This window comes from Primulina tabacum, chromosome 6, assembly GCF_025594145.1.
Source record: "Primulina tabacum isolate GXHZ01 chromosome 6, ASM2559414v2, whole genome shotgun sequence".
NCBI classification, from domain to species: Eukaryota; Viridiplantae; Streptophyta; class Magnoliopsida; order Lamiales; family Gesneriaceae; genus Primulina; species Primulina tabacum.
In genome coordinates, this window is record NC_134555.1 from 40,900,338 (window position 1) to 40,922,210 (window position 21,873).

At 31.7% G+C, this 21,873-nt stretch overlaps 1 protein-coding gene across 3 annotated transcripts; it reads right to left on the reverse strand.

Annotated features, from left to right (window-relative positions):
- Window positions 1-16,547: 16,547 nt before the first annotated feature.
- LOC142549572 (cysteine protease ATG4-like) lies at window positions 16,548-21,451 on the reverse strand. Of its 3 annotated transcripts, none has more exons than XM_075658578.1 (9): window positions 21,313-21,451; window positions 20,533-21,123; window positions 20,361-20,446; window positions 20,228-20,278; window positions 19,677-20,053; window positions 18,282-18,420; window positions 17,268-17,323; window positions 17,050-17,120; window positions 16,548-16,943 (listed from the first exon to the last, which is right to left on the reverse strand). In XM_075658578.1, the coding sequence occupies exons 2-9, from the start codon at window positions 21,044-21,046 to the stop codon at window positions 16,717-16,719; spliced, it is 1,521 nt and encodes a 506-aa protein (XP_075514693.1). In that variant the 5' UTR covers window positions 21,047-21,123; window positions 21,313-21,451; the 3' UTR covers window positions 16,548-16,716. The 3 variants fall into 3 exon arrangements, with proteins under 3 accessions (XP_075514693.1, XP_075514694.1, XP_075514695.1); XM_075658579.1 differs by having other exon boundaries at window positions 20,533-21,225; XM_075658580.1 differs by having other exon boundaries at window positions 20,533-21,172; window positions 21,313-21,450.
- Between the last annotated feature and the right edge of the window lie 422 nt (window positions 21,452-21,873).

Here is a 21,873-nt window from a genome sequence, read left to right on the forward strand (position 1 = left end):
TTTTTGTTTTTAAAATTTTTTTAATACAAACATTCTTTTCTCAAAATTACCATGCACTGACTTATTTTCAATATGACCATTTACAAATTGCGCTATGACCCTTCAATGATTTCTATAAATTATTATTAAATTAAACATGTAATAAAATTTTAAATTTTTTTAAATAAAAAGTACTAGTAATTATTACAGATGACCTAATTAAGTATTATGTGGATCCCATTGACTGAATTAGGGTTTCCTTTTTTTTTTCCCCACACAAGCATTCAACTTATTTACTCTCTGCAATTTTGTCGTCTCGTCGAGAATTACAACTGAGAATAATTTGCCTAATATTCAAATCCTTCAACTCTCGATGTTGTATCCCCAAACATTGAATTTTAACATGTGTAAAATCTTTGGTTGATATATATGAGAATATAACTCCCAATATAACAAAACTTCTGAAGTTGATACTAACGTTCACGAACACACGTTGCAATGGCGAATAATGGATAAATCACCGAGGTTTGATAAATTTTCCCTGATTTATTTTTTTAACAATTAAAATGAAAAGAAAATTTATGGATTTAAAAAAAAAAGCATTTGTCTCTTGAATGATGAGACATAAATAACAAGGGAAGATGAAACTAGATAAAATTTGTTGATTTCAAATGGTTGAAAGATTGGTCAAAGACATGCATGGCAGCCAGTTCCAGCAGTGGAAGGTTCCTGTCGATTAGTGATAGCTATGTATCAAATTAATTAATTGCAAGTGGTAATTTAGAAATGAAATATATACGATACAAGTAATTCATGTTGAAATTTTTTGTAGCAACATGCAAAATTATGCGTCAAATGTTCCAAAGCTTATGTATTCTTCCGTCAGTCACCGAGTAAATTAAAAGATTTGTATATGAGAATTTTTATTTGAGTCTTAATATTGGAACTTGGACCTAAACATCTGGATCGTAAAGTTTACAAATGACTCAATTATGGGCAGAATATGTGAACCAACTATGGACAGTCCAACACATAACGATGGAACATGGGCTCTGATACCATGTTAAGATTGAAACTTGGACCTAACTCAATCTCAAAAGCTAGCTCAAGGGAGAAGGATTGTTCAAGACCATATATACAACTCCCAAATATTTTATCCAATCGATGGGGGATAACTAACAAAGTCTAACTTAAAAATTAATATTTTTCATAGTTTTTTCGAAGATAAACATGTGGATCATATAATCAATATCAAAGATAATAACACTACGTAGTATTCAAAATATTTATAATATAATCAAATGATAAATCTAAAATATTTTAAGCTTAACTATTTAAATAGTTTTGATGGTAAAAAGTGTGACCGAGTTCCTCCACGGGGAAAGACCGCCATTGGGCCTAGGGGTGAGCATTCGGTGGTGACCGAATTAACTGATTAGTTTAAAAAAATTTTGTGATTTAACTTTAATTATATATGTAAATTTTTTTTAACACAATTAGTTTACACAAATACATAAAAACATAAAATCACACACATCACAAATATATAAGTCTTATTTGAACACAATTAATACATATTATATCGATTTTAAAATTAAAATATTTATAAAAATTGATAAATAAAAAAATTTATTAAATAATATTTATTATATCGGTTAATTCGGTTAACCGATTTTAAAAATTTGAAAACCGTAACCGAACCAAATTAACTGATATAACCGATTTTTTTAAATTTGAAAACCGAATTTCCGAAATAACCGAACTGAATTTCCCAATTTGCTCGGTTCGGTCGGTTAATTCGGTTTAACCGATATCTTGCTCACCCCTAATTGGGCCGCAAAAATTCACCGAAAAACGACCTCAATCTCACATGTATTCGTGCACATAGCTCCATAAAAAAAAAAAAATCAGTGCATGACTATACTTCGATCCATCGCGTATTTTAGTTTCTTTACTTATTCTTCACGGTCTAAATATTTTTAATCCGATTCAATTTCAGTCGAGCATATCAACAGTGTCTAATGTCATATCAATATTTCAATGAAATTGAAAAAAACGTGAAAAAGCAGTTGATTTCATTTATAAGAAAGGCTGATTAGAGTACCAAAATCTTATCTACAACAACATTATCATGAATATTTATATTTTTATGATCTACATATATACTGTATGATATTTCTGTTTAACATAAACGGTAAAAACATTGTGTGTATCAGATATCAAAGTTGTCCCAGACGTTATAATGCCTAGTGACAACACGCAGTAAAACATTGAACTATGTTTTATGTGCATTCAAGTCATGCATAGATGGATTTCGGCAGTGTCAAAAAATTAATAATGTCGATGATATACATTTATACACAAAATACAAGCATAGATGTTGATAGCTGTCACTCTAGGCATGAAACCAAACATATTATTTTTGGAACGAAGTCCAATAGATGGGTTTGTTCCACACTACCTACATGGCTAGTGTGCTAAACCATTGAGACATTGATACATGTCAACTTCATACAAAACAGTTTACATGTGTCAAAATTTGACACATATCAAACTCATGAATAGTTGAGTGGAACAAACTAATAGATGATCAAATACCAAGTCTTGTTCAAGTTCTTTAATTTTTTTGGCCCAATAAGAAGCATGAGTTCAAATCCATGTAAAACAAAAAAGTTCGCCACTTTCTTTGGAATGCTTCGTGGCCAGAAGGATGGGAACCCAAAATACCATGATCTACACATGGATACATAATGGGCCGATGAATAAAAGTTAAGTGGGCTAGACAAGCCTAAAAAAAGTTTGAAAGGGACCATTCTCTTATTATTTCTTGATAATAGATAATATTAATAGCATTTCTCTTATTAATTATTGGGAATCTTGCTTCCTAGGAATTTTTGTGCAAAGTTTTGATTGTTGCAAATCTTTATAAGAATTAACCACTATTCCATCAGCAATCCATTATAATAAATTAAAAATTTATTGTTATTTAGTGCGTGTCAGGTATCTTTTACTTTCTCTTCTTTTAATAAAAGAAAATTCTATCCTTCAAAAAAAGTTGTCTTATAATATAATCATTTTGAAATATACTAAGCATTACTGCTATGTATGTCACGCCCCGAGATCGGGGTTAGTTGACACCGACGTTGTTTTACAACCACACAATTGAAAACAACAAGCCTCGTAGTACAGTATAAACCAAAAACCAGTTTATTACTCATAATCAATCAAAAGATTGTCTTTACAACGTAGATTCTTAAAATGATAAAAATAATATGCGGAAGCTTTTACAACTTACTAAGCCAAAACTAAAATAAACTTCTTGAATCATCTTATTATTAGCCCCAAAACTGGTCTTGCTCATCCTCTTCGATTTTCTTTTCTGATTTATCTGGGGAGAGTAGAGTAAGGGGTGAGTATTTTGGGAAATACTCAGCAAGTGGGGGCCGTTCGAGCACAATATAACAACATGCATAATTTCGAAAATCACATGACTTGCACTTACATGACATCATTCATATCACATGCATAACATTTACCAGCACTGAGATTCATCCACTTTCTATGGTTTACTGATATCAGTTCCTAATTTTTATTCCTCTAAGGGGGCGAGGCCGTATAGCGGTTATGTCCCCCACCGCGTAAGGGTACGTCATGGTTGGGATTCTCACCCATATACAGTCGACTTCTCACAGTGCTTAAAACAGTATGACAATTCGACACAAGAAAAGGAGTAGAAAAGAACGTACTCGACCGTATTTTCAAAAAACGAAATAAATATGCATAAACGAAAGTTTAATATTTAAAACAAGCCCACTTACCTTAGACTGGAAGAAAACGTGAAGAACTCTGAAACTATAGAAGAATCATGCAACCAACCCCTCGAAGACGCAGCAGCACATCTACCGAAAAATCAGCCGTCTTGTAAAATTCACTGCGCCTTATTTCCCCGTTGGATCGGACTCAAAATTTTATAGTACGTTCACAAGTACGTTAAATATATTATGAACGGTGGAGATCGGGTTTGGAAGTCATTTAGGCCTGTTCATACAGAAAAACCGTAGGTATGCTGAATTCCCGCCTAAAATCTGAGCAGTTTTTTTTCAAAGGCTATAAACAAAAAACTAACCGTTGGATTTTGTTGAAATTTGGATATGTTATGCGAAACATAACGAAGCATATTCTGAACAGTGGAGATCGGATTCCGAGCAACTGAGAGAGAGAAACGAATTTCTGAAATTTGAAAGAATTTTGACGACTCGTGCAGAATTTTTGGGAGCAATTTCGAAAATTGCTTGCTAGAATGAGGGGTGAAAATTTCAAAGGCTTAGGGGGTATTTATAGGTGCTGGGTAAGAATCCTACCATAAACCGATTGATTTTCCTTCCAAAATTTGGAGATGCTTCTTCCACAATTATTGATATGCTTCCTTGCTGAGAAAAGCTGCCTTGTATGTAATATTTCCTTCCAATTTGATTGATATTCAGCCTTATTTCGAAATTAATACATGATTTGTATTGAATTTTGAATTTCATGTATTTATTGGCTTGGAATCTCCAATACCATGTATTATTTAATATTTTCGAATTTATTATAAATCGAAAATAAAGTCTTATACATGTCTATATTTAATTAATTGCATGTCCAAAAATTTGGGTTCTCACATCCCTCCCTCCTTATTAGAAGTTTCGTCCTCGAAACTTGAGTCGGCTTGACTTTCTAAATGGTAGGGATATTGCTTGCACATTTTCTCTTCAAACTCCGAAGTAGTTTTCTCGTTCTGTGTGGTTTGACCATTGCACCTTGACGTAGGGAATGATACGTTGTCTCAGTATTTGGTCTTTGATGTCCACAATATGAATAGAGACAACTTCATATTTCTGCTCTTTCCTCAAGTTACATTTGATCATGAGCAGTTTAATTTCCACAACATTACTTGGGTTCGGGATGTATTTCCTTAGTTTGGACTTGTGGAATACACTGCGGATTCTACACATATCTGGTGGCAATTCTATTCTGTAAGCCAATGTGTCAATCTCTCCAGAATTTTGAATGATTCTATGTACTAAGGATTCACTTTTTAAACTTTACTGAATCTAATGATTCTTTCATCAGTGAGACCCTTATATAAGGTGTTCACCCAATGTGAATTCCATTTGTCTTCTTTTAAGATCAGACTAACTCTTTTGCTGGTCCTACGCAGCCTTGAGTATGTCTTTGATAATGGCCAATTTTTTCATTGTCGCTTGGAATAGTTCTGGCCTGTTATGGATGTCTCCTTTATTTTGTCCCAGTACAGTGGTGATCGACACTTCCGTCCGTAAAGGCTTCAACTGGAGTCATTCCAATATTGACGTGATAACTGTTATTGTAGGCGAATTCTATCAGGGGTATATGTTCACTTCAATTACTACTGAAGTCTATGGCATATGCCCTTATCAAACCCTCTAGGATTTGAATCATTCTCTTTGTTTGACCATCATTTTAAGGACGATAAGCCGTATTAAGAGTGACTTTTGTTCTCATGGCTTCTTGAAAGCTCTACCACAAACGTTACACAAATCTTGGATATCTATCCGACATTATGATTGCTGGCACACCATGTAGCCGCATAATGTTATCCACGTATAGAGTAGTCAACTTGTCAATATTTTAATTCCTTCGAACGAGTGGAAAGTACGTAGATTTTGTGAGTCTATCTACGCTTATCCATATCATGTCTTGACTATGTATTGACTTTGGAAATTCTACTACGAAATCCATGGAAATATGTTCTCATTTCCATTATGGGATTCTAACTGTTGCAGTAATTCTCCATGTCGCTGATGATCGACTTTCACTTGTTGGCATACTTGTCACTTAAATATAAACTCGGCGACATCTATTTTTATTCTGTTTTGCCAGAAACTTTTTTTTTTCCAAATCTCTATACATCTTTGTACTGATGTTATAGATCTGGAATGTTGACTTATGCGCCTCTAACATCACTTCTTATCGAAGATTGTCGATGTCTGGCTCACACAATCGTCCTCTCATCCCCAAGATCATGTCTGGGCCCACTTAAAAATCTGACGACTTTATTTCCTTGGCTTGTTCTTTGAACTTCTCTAGTGTCATGTCTCGACTCTGATTTAGCTTGACTGCTTCTAGAAGACATGATTGCACAGAGAGTGATGCTAGGGTTATCTTACCCATGTTCGACTCAAAGTATTGGCTACCTTATTTGCCTTGCTGGCGTGGTAGCTTATTGTCAAGTCACATTCTTTGAGTAACTTTATCCACCGTCCTTGTCCCATTTTTAATTCTTTTTGAATGAACAAATATTCGAGACTTTGTGGCCAGTGAGTGAATACTTCACACTTGGCATCGTAGAGATAGTGTCTCCAAATTTTCAAAGTAAAATCACTGCTGCCAACTAGAGATCGTGAGTAGGGTAGTTTTGCTCATGCGGCTTTAGTTGACTAGCCTGTCTTTCATGAGTACGCCTCTGAGATCTTCCTTTGATACTTCGCTGTAGATGGTAAAATCCTTGTCCTCAGTAGACAATACCAACATTGGTGTAGATGCTAGCTTCTCCTTTAATGTTTGAAAGCTCTTTCACATCTTTATCTTCAGTTGAATTCATAGTTCTTTTGTGCGAGTCTCATTGGTGATACGACTACTGAAGAGAAGCCCTCGACAAATTTCAGCTAATAGCCTAGTAATCCAAAGAAGCTTCTAATTTTGGTTGCATTCTTATGTTTCGGATAATCTAGAATTGCCTCTACTTTCTTAGTTCCACTGATGAGCTTATTTTGAATGCTGACATTGGGGTGTCTTCTGCTCTAACCTTTAGCTGATTATAGCTTGACCTCAGGTCGAGTTTGGAAAAGACTGTAGCTCATATAAGTTGATCGAAAAGACCATCTATTATTGGAAGAATATATTTATCTTGATTGTGATCTTATAGAGTTCTCTATAATCTATACACAATCTTATACTTTAATAATGCTTCTTTACAAATAGGACCGGGGCTCCCCAAAGAGATGCATTTGGCCTAATCCATTTTTTTTTTTTTAGTTTTGTCTAACAGCTATTGGAGTTATTATTTTAGCTCCTTGATTTCATCTGGAGCCATTCGGTACAGTTTATTGGAGATTAATGCATCACTGGTACCAAGTTTATCTCGAACTCTACTTCTTAGTCCGAGAACATTCCAAGAAGCCTTTCTGGAAAAACGTCTGAAAATTTTTGTATTAATTGAATATCTTCTAATTTCAGCTTATCTCCTTCTTGCACTTTGTTCACCATTGCTAGGTAAACTTCTTCTCCCGATATTATGGCTTTCCAATTCTGGGTAACAGAAAAAATGCATTTATGTTCCTTGGCATCGCCATGGTATCTGATTTCTTCTTGGTTTGAGGTTCAGAGTTTGACATTTTTACTCTGGCCATCTACTATCGCACGGCTCTTAGCTAATCAGTTCATCCTTAGGATGGCGTCGAAATCTACCGAAGTGAGTTGAATTAAGTCGGCACTGAATATATGCGAATTGATACTAATTTTATCTTATCTTGAAATTACCCCAATTATTATCTCAAAACTTAAAATCCATATAGAATATTGAAACTTAACTCAGTATTGATCTATAGTTTATTGACTTAAATCCCAAAAATTATAACCTAGTCGTTATCTCAAATAATTATTCTTTTACTAAATCTTATTTTCATCAAGATCACGAGCCTATCACGCTCTAAAACAAAGGAGTTCATTGAATTTCATTCTCTTTGAATCATTCTTAGTACCATAAAAGTCAAAACTTATTGTATTATACTTTCCTTGATACCCATCAATATCTCATAACTTACTTTTTTTGTTTTACGTAAGGTCGTAGCCTACTTGTTATCCCAAAATAATATAAATTCCTTAACCTGATGATATTTTCTCACAAGATATTCCAATGTTCTACATATTTAAAGTTAGCGCTTAATATTCTTAATAACCCAAACATATTGCTCACACAATTAACTATCGACACAAAATCAACTTCTATAGTACAGTACCCAAAACTTATGATATAATCCTTATATCAACTTTTCTCATATTAGTTTTCATAAATAACTTATCATCATCGAGTCAATTTTTTTTTCCTTAAATCAGAAGCTTAAGTCAACTTATCTCTGATAGATATATTCCAAAATAAATACAAATAATAATTATCCTCGTAATAAAATTTCAAAAAAAATCGACAAGTAGTTCAAGAAACACGTTGAACGAGATTTTCGAGAAAGTTTCCAAAAGTAGAAAGTTTGGACATTGACCCATGGATAGAAAGAATACGTCGAGAGGATTCTAGAACAGTCGACGGAATTAAATTCTGAGTTTCCTGTGAAAAGTTAGGAATTCTACGAAACTTTCCTAAAATAGCAAAAAAACGCGATTTCGGAGGTCTAAACGAAAGATTTTCTTGTTTTCGGACCACGCCTCACATCAAAGTTGTGAATAATACTTGTTGAGAGTTCCGAAAGGGACTGCATCAGCCTTTTGCCATAACCTGACAAATTTTTCTTCCCAACTGGATTATGAACCTGGCGGCTCTGATACCACTTAAATGTCACGCCCCGAGACCGGGGTTAGTTGACACCGGCGTTGTTTTACAACCACACAATTGAAAACAACAAGCCTCGTAGTACAGTATAAACCAAAAATCAGTTTATTACTCATAATCAATCAAAAGATTGTCTTTACAACGTAGATTCTTAAAATGATAAAAATAATATGCGGAAGCTTTTACAACTTACTAAGCCAAAACTAAAATAAACTTCTTGAATCATCTTATTATCAGCCCCAAAACTGGTCTTACTCATCCTCTTCGATTTTCTTTTCTGATTTATCTGGGGAGAGTAGAGTAAGGGGTGAGTATTTTGGGAAATACTCAGCAAGTGGGGGCCGTTCGAGCACAATATAACAACATGCATAATTTCGAAAATCACATGACTTGCACTTACATGACATCATTCATATCACATGCATAACATTTACCAGCACTGAGATTCATCCACTTTCTATGGTTTACTGATATCAGTCCCTAATTTTTATTCCTCTAAGGGGGCGAGGCCGTATAGCGGTTATGTCCCCCACCGCGTAAGGGTACGTCATGGTTGGGATTCCCACCCATATACAGTCGAATCCTCACAGTGCCCAAAACCGTATGACAACCAACACAAGAACGGAGTAGAAGAAGAACGTACTCGACCGTATTTTCAAAAAACGAAATAAATATGCATAAATGAAAGTTTAATATTTAAAACAAGCCCACTTACCTTAGACTGGAAGAAAACGTGAAAAACTCTGAAACTATAGAAGAATCATGCAACCAACCCCTCGAAAACGCAGCAGCACATCTACCGAAAAATCAGTCGTCTTGAAAAATTCAATGCACCTTATTTCACCGTTGGATCGGACTCAAAATTTTACAGTACATTCACAAGTACGTTAAATATATTATGAACTGTAGAGATCGGGTTTCGAAGCCGTTTAGGCCTGTTCATACAGAAAAACCGTAGGTATGCTGAATTTCCGCCTAAAATCTGAGCAGTTTTCTTTCAAATGCTATAAACGAAAACTAACCGTTGGATTTTGCTGAAATTTGGATATGTTATGCGAAACATACCTGAAGCATATTCTGAACGGTGGAGATCAGATTCTGAATACTCGAACAAGAGAAACGAATTTCTGAACTTCGAAAGAATTTTGACGACTCGTGCAGAATTTTTGGGAGGAATTTCGAAAATTGAAGAGCAAAATTTCGAAATTTGCTTGCTAGAATGAGGGGTGAATTTTGAATGAGAGTGTCTTCTTATTTATAGGGGTGAGATGAAAATCTTAACATAATTCGATTGATACTCTTTCCAAAATTTGGAGATGCTTCTTCCATAAATATTGATATGCTCCCTTGTTGAGAAAAGCTGCATTGTACGTAATATTTCCTTCCAATTTGATTGATGTCCAGCCTTATTTCGAAATTAATACATGATTTGCACTGTATTTTGAATTTCATGTATTTATTGGCTTGAAATCTCCAATACCATGTATTATTTAATATTTTCGAATTTATTATAAATCGAAAATAAAGTCTTATACATGTCTATATTTAATTAATTACGTGTCCAAAAATTTGGGTTCTCACACATAATGACAGCTCTCTCAAATTAACAAAGATATTTTTCATCCAAATATCATTCACAATGAAAAACAATAAAAATAAAATTAAGAGAATAGTAAATTTTACTAAAACCAAAATCATAATGTATTTAAATGGAGTGCATATAGTGATTGTCAAATAAAATTCTCTTAATTAACTAAATTATCATAATGATGTTAAAATAAAACCCCTAAACTTGTTATTAAGTTAAATATCAATTGTGTTTTTGCTAACTTTTAACTCCTTGAGAATTTTGTTTAACTTTTTTCCTTTTTTAGAATAGATATTACACATCAACTCAAATATTTTAAACGGTATAGTAGCTCAATCGTCATGATTCAATCAATGTATCCAACAAAGACAATTATTGCACTCCAACAATATCAATCATTATACTAATTGCAATCTATGAGAATCGATCTCTTGACTTTGACTCTTATATATACCAATTGTAAGATCATGCATTTGCCGCTTTATCAAAAGTTATAACACATTAACTAAAATCTTTTAAAATCGTAAAACAACTCAAACGTCACATTTGGATTGTTATATCTTACTTAAACAACTATTGCACCTAACAAATATGATATATTTGTTATTTTACATTCTAGAAATCATTTTTCTAAATCAAATTTATTCTCACTAATCAAATAATTTCATCGAACACAAAGTAGTTTTAATTACTAATAACAATTTAAACACAAATATTAATTGTTAGGGTGACCACTCTATGACATCACATACGCTTCATTAAGTTGCCGTCATAGTAATAATGCATAATGAACTAATAAACAAAACTTAGTTAATTTAATATGTGAGTAATACTAAATAACAATTTTATTTTGAAATGTGAAAAATATTTTTTATATATACAAATTCATCATATATAATGATAAATTAATTAATATGTAGAAAAGAGAAAAAATCGTTTTTTATGTATGTAATTTCATCATATACAATTAGAAATTAATTAATAGGTTGAAAAGAACAAACAAGATAACAAATCAATATATTATATATGATGATTTCGTAATTGAATAATGCTAATATAATAATACTTTGTATTATGTTTAGAACGCAATTGAAAATTGATAACAAAATATATAATAATAGAACTTTAATTTTAAAAACATTATTATCTAAAATATTATCATAATACATAATGAATCATAAATGAAATTATTAAATAAATTATTGAGTAACTATTTATTTAATTATTACTTAAATCAATTTATAAAATAAAGAGAAAAGATAAGATATAAATATTAAATATTCATTAACAACCATGAAGAAATACACTAATTTAATAACAAATTTTAGTTAGCAACAAAGAAAAATTATGGGTAAATTGATAAATTCAATATGCATTAATATCCAAAAGCATTTAAGACTGACAATAAATTATAAAAGAACCCATCAAAAAAATTATTGATTTAATTTGATACATTAAATGAATAAGGTATATTGGAAAATTCACAATTCGAAGTCATATATTTATATGTACTAGAAAAATGCACGTGCGTTGCACGTGAGACATAAACCGCTGAAGATATATACGAAATTTTGATCATATTTAAATGAATTAAAACATGCTAATAACATTTATCAATTGAAACAAACCAAGCAACAAAAAATAAAAAATCATGACCATAGATGTTGTATGAATTTGAGAAGTTATCTTATCCACTTGACACACTTTTCAATATGCTTCTTGGTTTATTTTGACAACTCAACAACTCTTTGTCGTAGTTTGTTATAATATGCATATAACCATTTTGGTATACTCAACAAGTATCTGATCGTTATTAACATCTATTATGTTATTTACAATCCTCATCTGAGATCTGACATGCTCGTAGCTTGCTTCCTTGTCACGGCATTTTTTCGATTTTCTACATTATTTTTATCTGATAATCTTATTTTTCCGACTATTTGTTTTGTTGTTAAATGATTTTTCAGTTTTTGACAATCTTCAACTATAACTCTTAAGAAAACATGCTTTTAGTCGTGATAGATTTTCACTTGTGACTAAAAGTATCCATAACCTATATATTCTTCAACAACATAATCAATGAAAAGTGGTGCACCTTCTTCAAACATTGTGATATTTGTTATATCATTTTTATATATTTAGTGTCAATATTGTCAACATATAGCTATAAGGTTAATAAATTTTTAACAACTATTTCAGTATTTCTCAATTACTGTGATAAAAAAAATACTTGAAAATCTCTTCAAATGACTATATCTTAGAATTGTGTCCTCGTTTAATTTGACGCAATTCAGGAAAGTCATCTCGTTAGTCATTTTTTTGAAAGCTTTAGAACAATGATTGCGTGCATCATGTCATGAGGATGAGATAGTTTCAAACTAATTTGTTGTGTTTAAAACATAATATTATATTATTCATTGAAACAAAACAAATTTTCTTCTATTGAGTTTATATTTTGTATTTTATATCTTATGGAACGACATACAAAATTAATAATCGTATTTTAAAAACCTTGAGAAAAGACACGAATAACGTAATTAAGATATGCTTATGAGATATCATTCAAATAAATGTCAAAGTATTTATGAAATATTGTAGAATTCTATTTGAATTTCAATATTTGACTAAGTGAATTTATTTGGCGAGAAGTTTTCTGTGCTAGCATCGTATATCTTATGAATTAATTGGTTAGACACTTTGACTAAAAAAAGAGACAAAAACAACCTTTTAGCCACTTCGAAATATATCGAGATAATATTAGAGGAAATAAAGTGAAATGACTCAATGTCTCAATAAAATGCACAAAATTGATTTATTGTGTCCACAACGCTTTAGAATTATTCTCATACTATTATAAATAGAATGAGAATTATGCATATTTTGTTTTTCATGTATTTTTTTCTGACTGAAGAATTTTTTTCTTTTTGAAAAACTATTTTATTTTTTAGAAATATTGACGTTTTATATGGCATCCATATGTCGCAAACCATGAAGTAGAACCATAATCACTATATAACACTTAACGTACACATACAATTCTTCAATTTCTTCTTCATTATGCTTCATTGAAATTTAAATCTGAATCATTCTTGATCTTAATATTTTGCTTTAAATACGATTTAATATATATGTATATGTTTCATGTTGCTTAGTTAGACCTAATTTCAAATATCTATAAAAAAATGTGCTTGAATTATATCATACAGAAATTATGACATATTAATACGCAACATTATTTTTTATTTAACATGTCTTTTTTATCCACTATATTTGTCTTAACTTTTTTGTTCAAAGTTTGACGTATTTCGTAGACTATATGTATAAAGAACCAATAAATTATATATTTCACATAAGCCATCTATTATCATCTTCGTAGAACAGAAGACCCAAAATACGTGGTTTTGATTGGTGTACTCTCATACTTATTTTCATATAAACAACAAAGCACATCATATAATATCAGAAAAATCAATTACCGCCAACAATATTAACCAAAATGAATAAAAAATCATAACACAAACAAACTCGATAAGAGAAAAATGATAACTTAAAGTTTAAAATAATTTATTTAGTACAATAACACAGAAATGGAAGTATATACGAGCAACAGAAAGCACAAATCACTCTCAAATTAAATATTAACCCATATTATTCACAATTTGTATAAATTTTCCAATATTTTTTTCAAATAAAGAGAAGGCGTCTTATTAACGTCATTATTTCATAGATATTCCACATCGTTTTTAAAAAAAAACACACACACAAAGGAAAAAATGGTGTCTCGAAATCATCATCAAAAAATCCTTCAATAAAATCACTTAGAAAAATTGTTGTAAAAATATAATATAAAGTTACACAATTTTTCTTAAACCAAAGACAAATATTAGACCGTTGACAAAATATATCTAGCAACAACAAAGCATGCATTAATTGGTGATATAATTAAAATTTAGAATAATGCATAATCATTGAATTAGAACAAAATCGCATGCAAAAAATCTACTGGATATTATATCTTTTAACAATTTATCCATGTTTGTCGTCCACAAGAGGACTCCTAAACGTACCGAATTTTTTTAGTCCACCTATTATTTTTACAATAAATATTACTACAAAAATAATATGAGCAAGCACATAAAAACTCAAATTCAAATACTTTCTATCAATCTAAATACAAAAATTTTGAATAGAGAATACAATAATTCGTAAAAAATTTTAAATATTGATTTATAGACAGGGTTCTGGAAAAACATTTGCCTCAACAAAAAAAAAAATATTATCTCTTGATATTCTGATACATAAGGTAAAAACAAAAAAAAATATTTCTGCATTTTTAATATTTTCTAAGTCACTTCAAACTAAGTAATCTAAGCAAACAGAAAACATGCATTATGTGTTTAAAAATTAAAAAAATATCTCAACAATAAAAAATTGAAAATTAACCATTTTCGTGGGATATGTGGTTTTGTTTTCTGTTTTCTTTCTACAAACAAACAAATCACATAAACAATCCAAACACAACATGATCAATACAAATGACATATAACAATAAAACATGTTAACGATAGGGTAAAAAACTCCTCTCATTGCAAGAATACAAAATGATCAAATGAATCATATTATTTAATAATATTTATTTAGCAGCATTTATAAAAAAATTGACTAAATAGCTTAAAAACAGTGTTTGAAATCACTTACATTAAATAATTTCTTTCAATCACGTATCTCTATTGACACATAAAGAGTCTGAAAATATATTTATTTTAAATGGGAGAAAGAAGTTTTATATGACCTTAATATTTATTAATAATTTATTTTTATTTAATCCGACTCAACTTCTTTCGTCTTCCCATTATTACCAATCATTAATATGGTAGAGATTTTCCATGAATTTGACAGCAATGTATAAATTTAAGTAACTAAAATTAAATTTAAAATTAAAATAAAATAATAATTAATTTGATTGAGTTAAGTACACTATTAATGATCCTATTAAACTAACATAAAAAAAGATTTAAATAATATCATTAACATGACAAATTGTAAAACAAAAAAATGTAAAATAGTCAGGCTAACAAAAGTAATTCATATATTTAATAGATTAATAGATAATATATTATTTTATAATATTTATTTAGCATCATATGTGGAAAATTGACTAAATAGCTTAAATGTTTACATTTAAATCACTTACATACAAACATTTTCTCTCGATCACGTATCTATTTTGATACATAAGTAGTATAAAAATATCTATATTCTAAATGGGAAAAAAATGTTTAATATGACCTTTATATTTATTAATAATTTAATTTTATTCAATCACACTCATCTCCATTCGTCTTCTCATTATTACCTTAATGTTCATAATATTAGAAATTTATTTAATTTATAACATTATGATAGTGATTTCTATGAATTTAATGTCAATGTAAAATATATTAAAGTAATTAATTTTAAATTTAAAAGTAAAATTAAAATTACAATAATAAATAGCTTGATTGAGTTAAGCACTCTATTAATAATCATATTAAACTAACTTTGAAATAATTTAAAGAACCTCATGAACATGGAAAATTATAAACAAACAAAATGATAAAATAGTAAATTAAAAATAAAAGTCATATATTTATAATATTTATTTATTATTTATAATAGTAATATATGTTAGTAATTTTAGCGATTTTTTTAAATGTATAACATTATGATAAGGATTTTCCATGAGTTTGACGGAAATGTATAAAATTAATTAAATTAAATTTGAAAGTAAAATCAAGTCATATATTTATAATATTTATTTATAATAGTAATATATGTTAGTAATATTAGCAATTTTTTTAAATGTGTAATATTATGATAAGGATTTTTCATGAGTTTGACGGAAATGTATAAAATTAAGCAATTAAATTAAATTTGAAATTAAAATCAAAATAATAATTAATTAAATTAAATTTGAAAGTAAAATAAAAATAATAATTATCTTGTTTGAGTTAAGTATACTATTAATGACTATATTAAACCAACATAGAAAATGACTTAAAGAACCTCATTAACATGATAAATTGTAAAACAAATAAAAGGATAAAATAGTAAGCTCAAAATAATTATCTTGTTTGAGTTAAGTACATTATTAATGACTATATTAAACTAACATAGAAAATGACTTAAAGAACCTCATTAAAATGATAAATTGTAAAATAAATAAAAAGGTAAAATAGTAAACTCACAATTCAAACTCATATATTTATAATAATATTAGATAGATATTAGATATATATGTTAGATTTGGCATCTCATGAGTATATGCACAAATATATAATTTAATTTGTTAAATACAATAAAAATAGTCAACCAACTTAGTGATGAGAATAGAATTAAAAGTGAAAATATAACAAATCTAAAAATAAATATATATACATACATATTTTGATTGTATCAATCAACATATAAAAGGGGGAAAGCACACAAATTTGTGGGTTTTCAAAGTGATGCAATACATGGTTAAATTAAGTCCTACAAGCTTATACAAGTTTTCAAATTTATGTCAGAAGCAGAAGAGGGGGGCTCAAAGCAGTTGCCAATCGTCTTCCTGTGCACAAATATTATCCGGCGAGTCAGAGGAGAACTCGTTTACGAGATCAACCTCTCGAGACTCAGAAGTGTGGCCCGTCGATGTGTTCTGAAATCTGGTGGACTTAGGGGAAAGATGGGTCTCGGTTATTGTAAAAAGCGGAGCACCATTTGATTGATCGATCAGCTCCGAAGCACGCGAACAAAAATCATCGAAATCACCTGACCGAGGAAGAAATTCAAGATAGAGGGTTCACATTAGAATAATCGATTGTGATGAGAAAGGTTCAAATGATTTATGGAAAACATTGGAGAGCTGCATGCATACTCTTGCCGTTACAGTAAAACCCAATGGCCAAGGATGAATCAATCGAGTCGAGGGGCATATGTCTTACAATACTGCAGTGAAATCCAAGAGGAGTTGAGTTAAAAATTAGAACGGATTGTAAAATTATAGTAGTAAGTCAGATGATGTAGAAAATCAGGTAACTTGAACATCAATCATGGTTGAAGAAGAGTAGAGTTAAATTCGCGGGATCAACTTACTTGCAATGGTAGCTTGAAGTATCGACATCTAAATTACCCCTCTTAATGTCAACAACCTGCCAATGAAGATCATGGTGAGTTGATGCTACAGCATGCCATCATCGTTAAAAAATCATTAAAACTTCAACAGAAACAGGGAGTGGACTATATTGCGAATCACAATGGAAAGAAAGATTTAAAATCATAGAATCGTGTTTCAATGGTACCACAAGAGAATGAATGTGATAAAATATCGATAGAGATCACTGACATCATGGTCAAGGAATGAATCCCATGGCTTGTTACAATGCTTTACGTTGACGGTTGCGGCGTCGCCAGACTGCATAAGTCTCATGCTTACCTTTGTCGTGAAGGATCCAGACAAGTGCTACATCTTAATCAGATAATTCAAAGCGTTTCAAATATAAGTGACCTTAAATTTCCTATTCCAAGGCTTTTTATCACGGATATGACAGTTCTGTGAGACAGATGAAGGAGCGACTACCTTTGGCACACATGACTTAGTAAAGATAATGGCAACTAAGTTAAAACTTTTAGCGCCAAACTCGGACTTATCATTAGAAAAGAACTCCATTTACAAAATATGTTCAAATAATTGGCCCGTGAAGGTTGTTCATCACTCATAACTATTCAAGAGTTGAAAACATAATGGAACAGGTGAGTTTCTCCATTTCTAGAATGCTCAAATAAGACCAAACATTGGATATGCCTAACGCGTAGTAATTCGAAAGCAGAAAGCATGTAAGATCGGGCAGGACACCGACAAAATCTCTCATGTAATTACAACTAAGACGGCTTGTTAAGCTTCAATAGCATGTTCTCCGAAAGATAGTATGCTGCATGCACAACAATCATACTTCAGCCAATTCTAAAGCTCATATTAAAATGTTAATATCAGACAGGATACACACTATCTCTATTAGGGTAGGCTCGGGAATTGGAATTTGTGATCATGAGATTGAGATTTTACGCAAGATCCTGTCAAGAGACTATAAGGGCATGAATTTCATGAACCTGCTGAACCTCGTGTGGATCCAGATAGAAAGCCTTTTCATCTTGCACTCCAACTATGTATGTTGAAGCACCAGGCCTGCCACCCAAAATACCGAGGCTCTGTGGAAACACGAGTGTGGCACTCAGAAGTGGAAGATACCTGTAGATAGAAAAAGAGAAAATATTGTGAACGCCCAAAGGAAACTCATAAAATGAAACTGAAGGCATTATGGAGTAACACACGTTTTTTCAACAACTTTACTGCGGTCACAGGACATCCAATAAGTTTTGCGAATATTGTCCACAATATCATAAGTTACACCATGATATGCTATTTCTATGATGCATATACTTCTACCTGCCTTTCATAAATTATGGTTAAAGACATGCTAAATTTATTACGTCCTTCGTGCATTCATTTTTACAAGATTTGCTGGGGGAGGGGGGGGGGACTCCACCGTGCTTTATTGGTAACACTTTAGCTCAAAAGCACATATCTTTTCAACCTATAAAAGATATTCTTTTCGGCCACACTTGAATGGTCCTATCCTTCCTACTCTCTCATATGAAACTTAAACAATAAGTGCAATTTGATCAACCTATCGTAACTGGTGTAAAATAAAATTAAAAATCATTCCAATCAAGCGCCAACCCACCATTCCTCCCTGTCTATGTCTCATGTAACAAACAGAAAGAAATAAGTTCTCCATCACTTTACCACCAATTCCTTGCCAAATAGCTTTCCACATGGAGCATACCGTTGAAAGAGAATACCTTAAGCCAATTGGCATCTTACAAAAACTCGCATATTGTAATAAAGTAATCAAAAGAAATAAATAAATAATGCATAAGAATTTTTATGATGATTTGCTTCAAAGTCTCATTTCAGAACCTTACTCAAGATTCCAAATAAAGCACCTTCCAACTGCTCTCCATGACATGTGGATAGAACAACACCATAACTATGCATAATGTCACGATGCATGGATTAAAAATATGCTTGCAAAAACCAGTGAGTAATTTTCATTGTTTAAAACATAACTAGCCCTAGTCTAGAAAAACCTGAATCTAATTATTTTTCCCTAATATTATACCTGCTGATTTTTTCACCATTTCACAGGTTGAAAAAAAATCCTTTCATAGTCAAACATGACTTAAAGCAAGTTTCACAAGTGCATTTGCAATGGGATTCAGACACCAGTTATCGACTGGATCCCATGTTGCAAGCCATCTCTCAACTACAGATCAAATATGTCTACGGTGGCAACTGGCAACTTTACGGGCCTCATAAAAAATAAAAAGATGGAATCAAATTTTACTGTGGTATACATTCAAGTCTATAATCATGACAGAATAGACTGTAAATTTTCTATGAATACAATCAAATCCATAATCGTGACAGAATAGAAACTGTACCTTGGGTTGACTTTTTCCACACCTAGAACCAACGGAACCATCAATAGAATAGGACCCCAAACAAGTTCGCCCCCGCTGAACTCTGACAAATGTCTGGATATATCCTCAATGCAGAGGACAGGAGCTCCACCTCTTTCCCCATCGCTACCAGAGACGACGTATATGGTCATCATAGAGGAGAGAACTCCATTACCAGTCTCCTTGATTTTGTTACGCACCAAACTTTCCCAGGTGCGGCACATGGCATACGGGCCTACCCATGAACCCGGAGCAAGGCCGTAAACCTTTCCAGCTTGGAGAAGAATGTGTATAGAGAAAGGTGAATCCTCAGCATCTCCAAAAAGATGCAATATTTCCATGTAACTTTGGTCAATTGGCTGCATAATTAGAAACAAACCAACATGTTTTATTTGCCATAAGCCATGGCCGAATCTCCTGGGTTACTATGTGATAAAGATGAAGACATCCTCCATCTTAAAAATGAACAAAAGATAAAACAGAAATGAACCATCCCTATCTAATTATTTAATTTGGCGTAACTTGTATATTACCTTGTGTGGAGATTTCCTCCACGATCGTCCTAATTTACTAAACAGAAATGCCTGTGTAAACATGCAACACAATCAGTAAAAATGATTATCCCAGATATCAGTAAAGACATACAAACAGCAACAAGTATAATGCCTGAGCAACAAGCATCTGGCTACTCCGAAGCATGCAACCCCAATTAACATCACTAGTGTACTTTGTTTCCCCGATGGGCGCAAACCCTACGGAATAAAACAAAACCAAATTATCTACATCGTCATCATCCAAGTATCCCATTCACACATCCATTCAACAAGCATAAAAATACCTTTCCGATACGTGATCAAGATACGCGATGAAAAATCCTCGACAAACGATGCAAATCCCTCACTCTCAGCTGGATCTGAAGAGTTGGCATTGTCGCCTTCCTGTGCAACCTGATAACATATACCCAAAAGCCAAATATCGCTCTTGGAAGCCGAACTTCCAGTTTTACCAAACCCCAATAGTCTTCTCATTGATATACCGTTCATCATTACTCTTCTTACAGAAGTCCTCCACCCCTCATAATAGTTCTTCCCACTACCAGACTTTTTTCTAACACTACAACTATTAGAGTCACTTCTTCCGTGATTGCTACTCAAATTCCCCAAGATAGATAAAGCAGGTGGCCATAAACCTGACCAAAGAACTCCAGGCTTTTGATTCTTACTATTGCCAATACTCGATTCTGCCTCCGGCGAGACAGAACCCGTAATTTCCTCCGGACAACAATCAAAGTTACGATTTTTCTTGTCGGGATTACAAATGGGATCGTTATCTTTCTCTAGTAAACTCTTCATGAACTAATCATGGACACCAGGGATTAAAAAGAATCGGCGCCGCATAACAACAGCATCCCACGACAACAATCCAACATCTAGGAAAGAAAGAACAAATTCCCCCACAATCAAATCGAAAAACGTGAACTTTAAATTATGAGCAGATCAATCTGTTCTTTTAAAGAAAAAAACATCGTTTACTGCACGAAATAGACAGCACAAACAGAATTAAAGATGGGGTTAAGTCAAAACCAGAAAAACGGAGATTCAAGAATGACGTAGCGCACCGGTGATGTCAACTTTATTGAGACTCGAAAGTGCGCAGAAACCTCGTCTGGGTGGGCCGGCGTTGGGCGTTTGAGTTCGAGCTAGAGTCCTGGAGGAGAGCTGTCCGTTAGCGTTTGCGTGCACAATAGGCACGATGCACATCCTTTGCTGATATATGATATACTGTTATATAATTTAATTAATTTGTTTTTAAGGCAATTTAATTAATTTGCTTAATAATTAAAAATATTAAAAATATTTTATTTTTATAAAAATTGTAATATAAATGTTAAAAATCGAATTTTTATGAGAAAATATATTTTTTATTTTTCTGATATAGAAATATATTTGTAATAGTTGTTTCCATAACTACTGAAAATCAATTTTCATTGCTTTTAAATAAATTTAAATATATAATTTTATTAAAAATCAAATCCACTAAAAATTAATCCCTGCAGTCAAAATTTTAAAGTTTGAGACATTTATTTGAGATCCAAATATTAAGTCAAAAAATATAATTTCAAATAACAAAAACATTGTTTCATATTCCATAAAAGGAAACAAAACTTGCTCAAAATATA

What these genes read in the sequence shown, in the direction of transcription:
- LOC142549572 (XM_075658578.1), bottom strand. Translation starts at nt 21,046, where the DNA reads ATGAAGAGTTTACTAGAGAAAGATAACGATCCCATTTGTAATCCCGAC. An exon ending in ATCCACACGAGGTTCAGCAG is followed by an intron (nt 17,324 to 18,281) that starts GTTCATGAAATT and finishes CTTCATTGGCAG; the next exon opens with GTTGTTGACATTAAGAGGGG. An exon ending in GTTTTACTGTAACGGCAAGA is followed by an intron (nt 16,944 to 17,049) that starts GTATGCATGCAG and finishes TTCCTCGGTCAG; the next exon opens with GTGATTTCGATGATTTTTGT.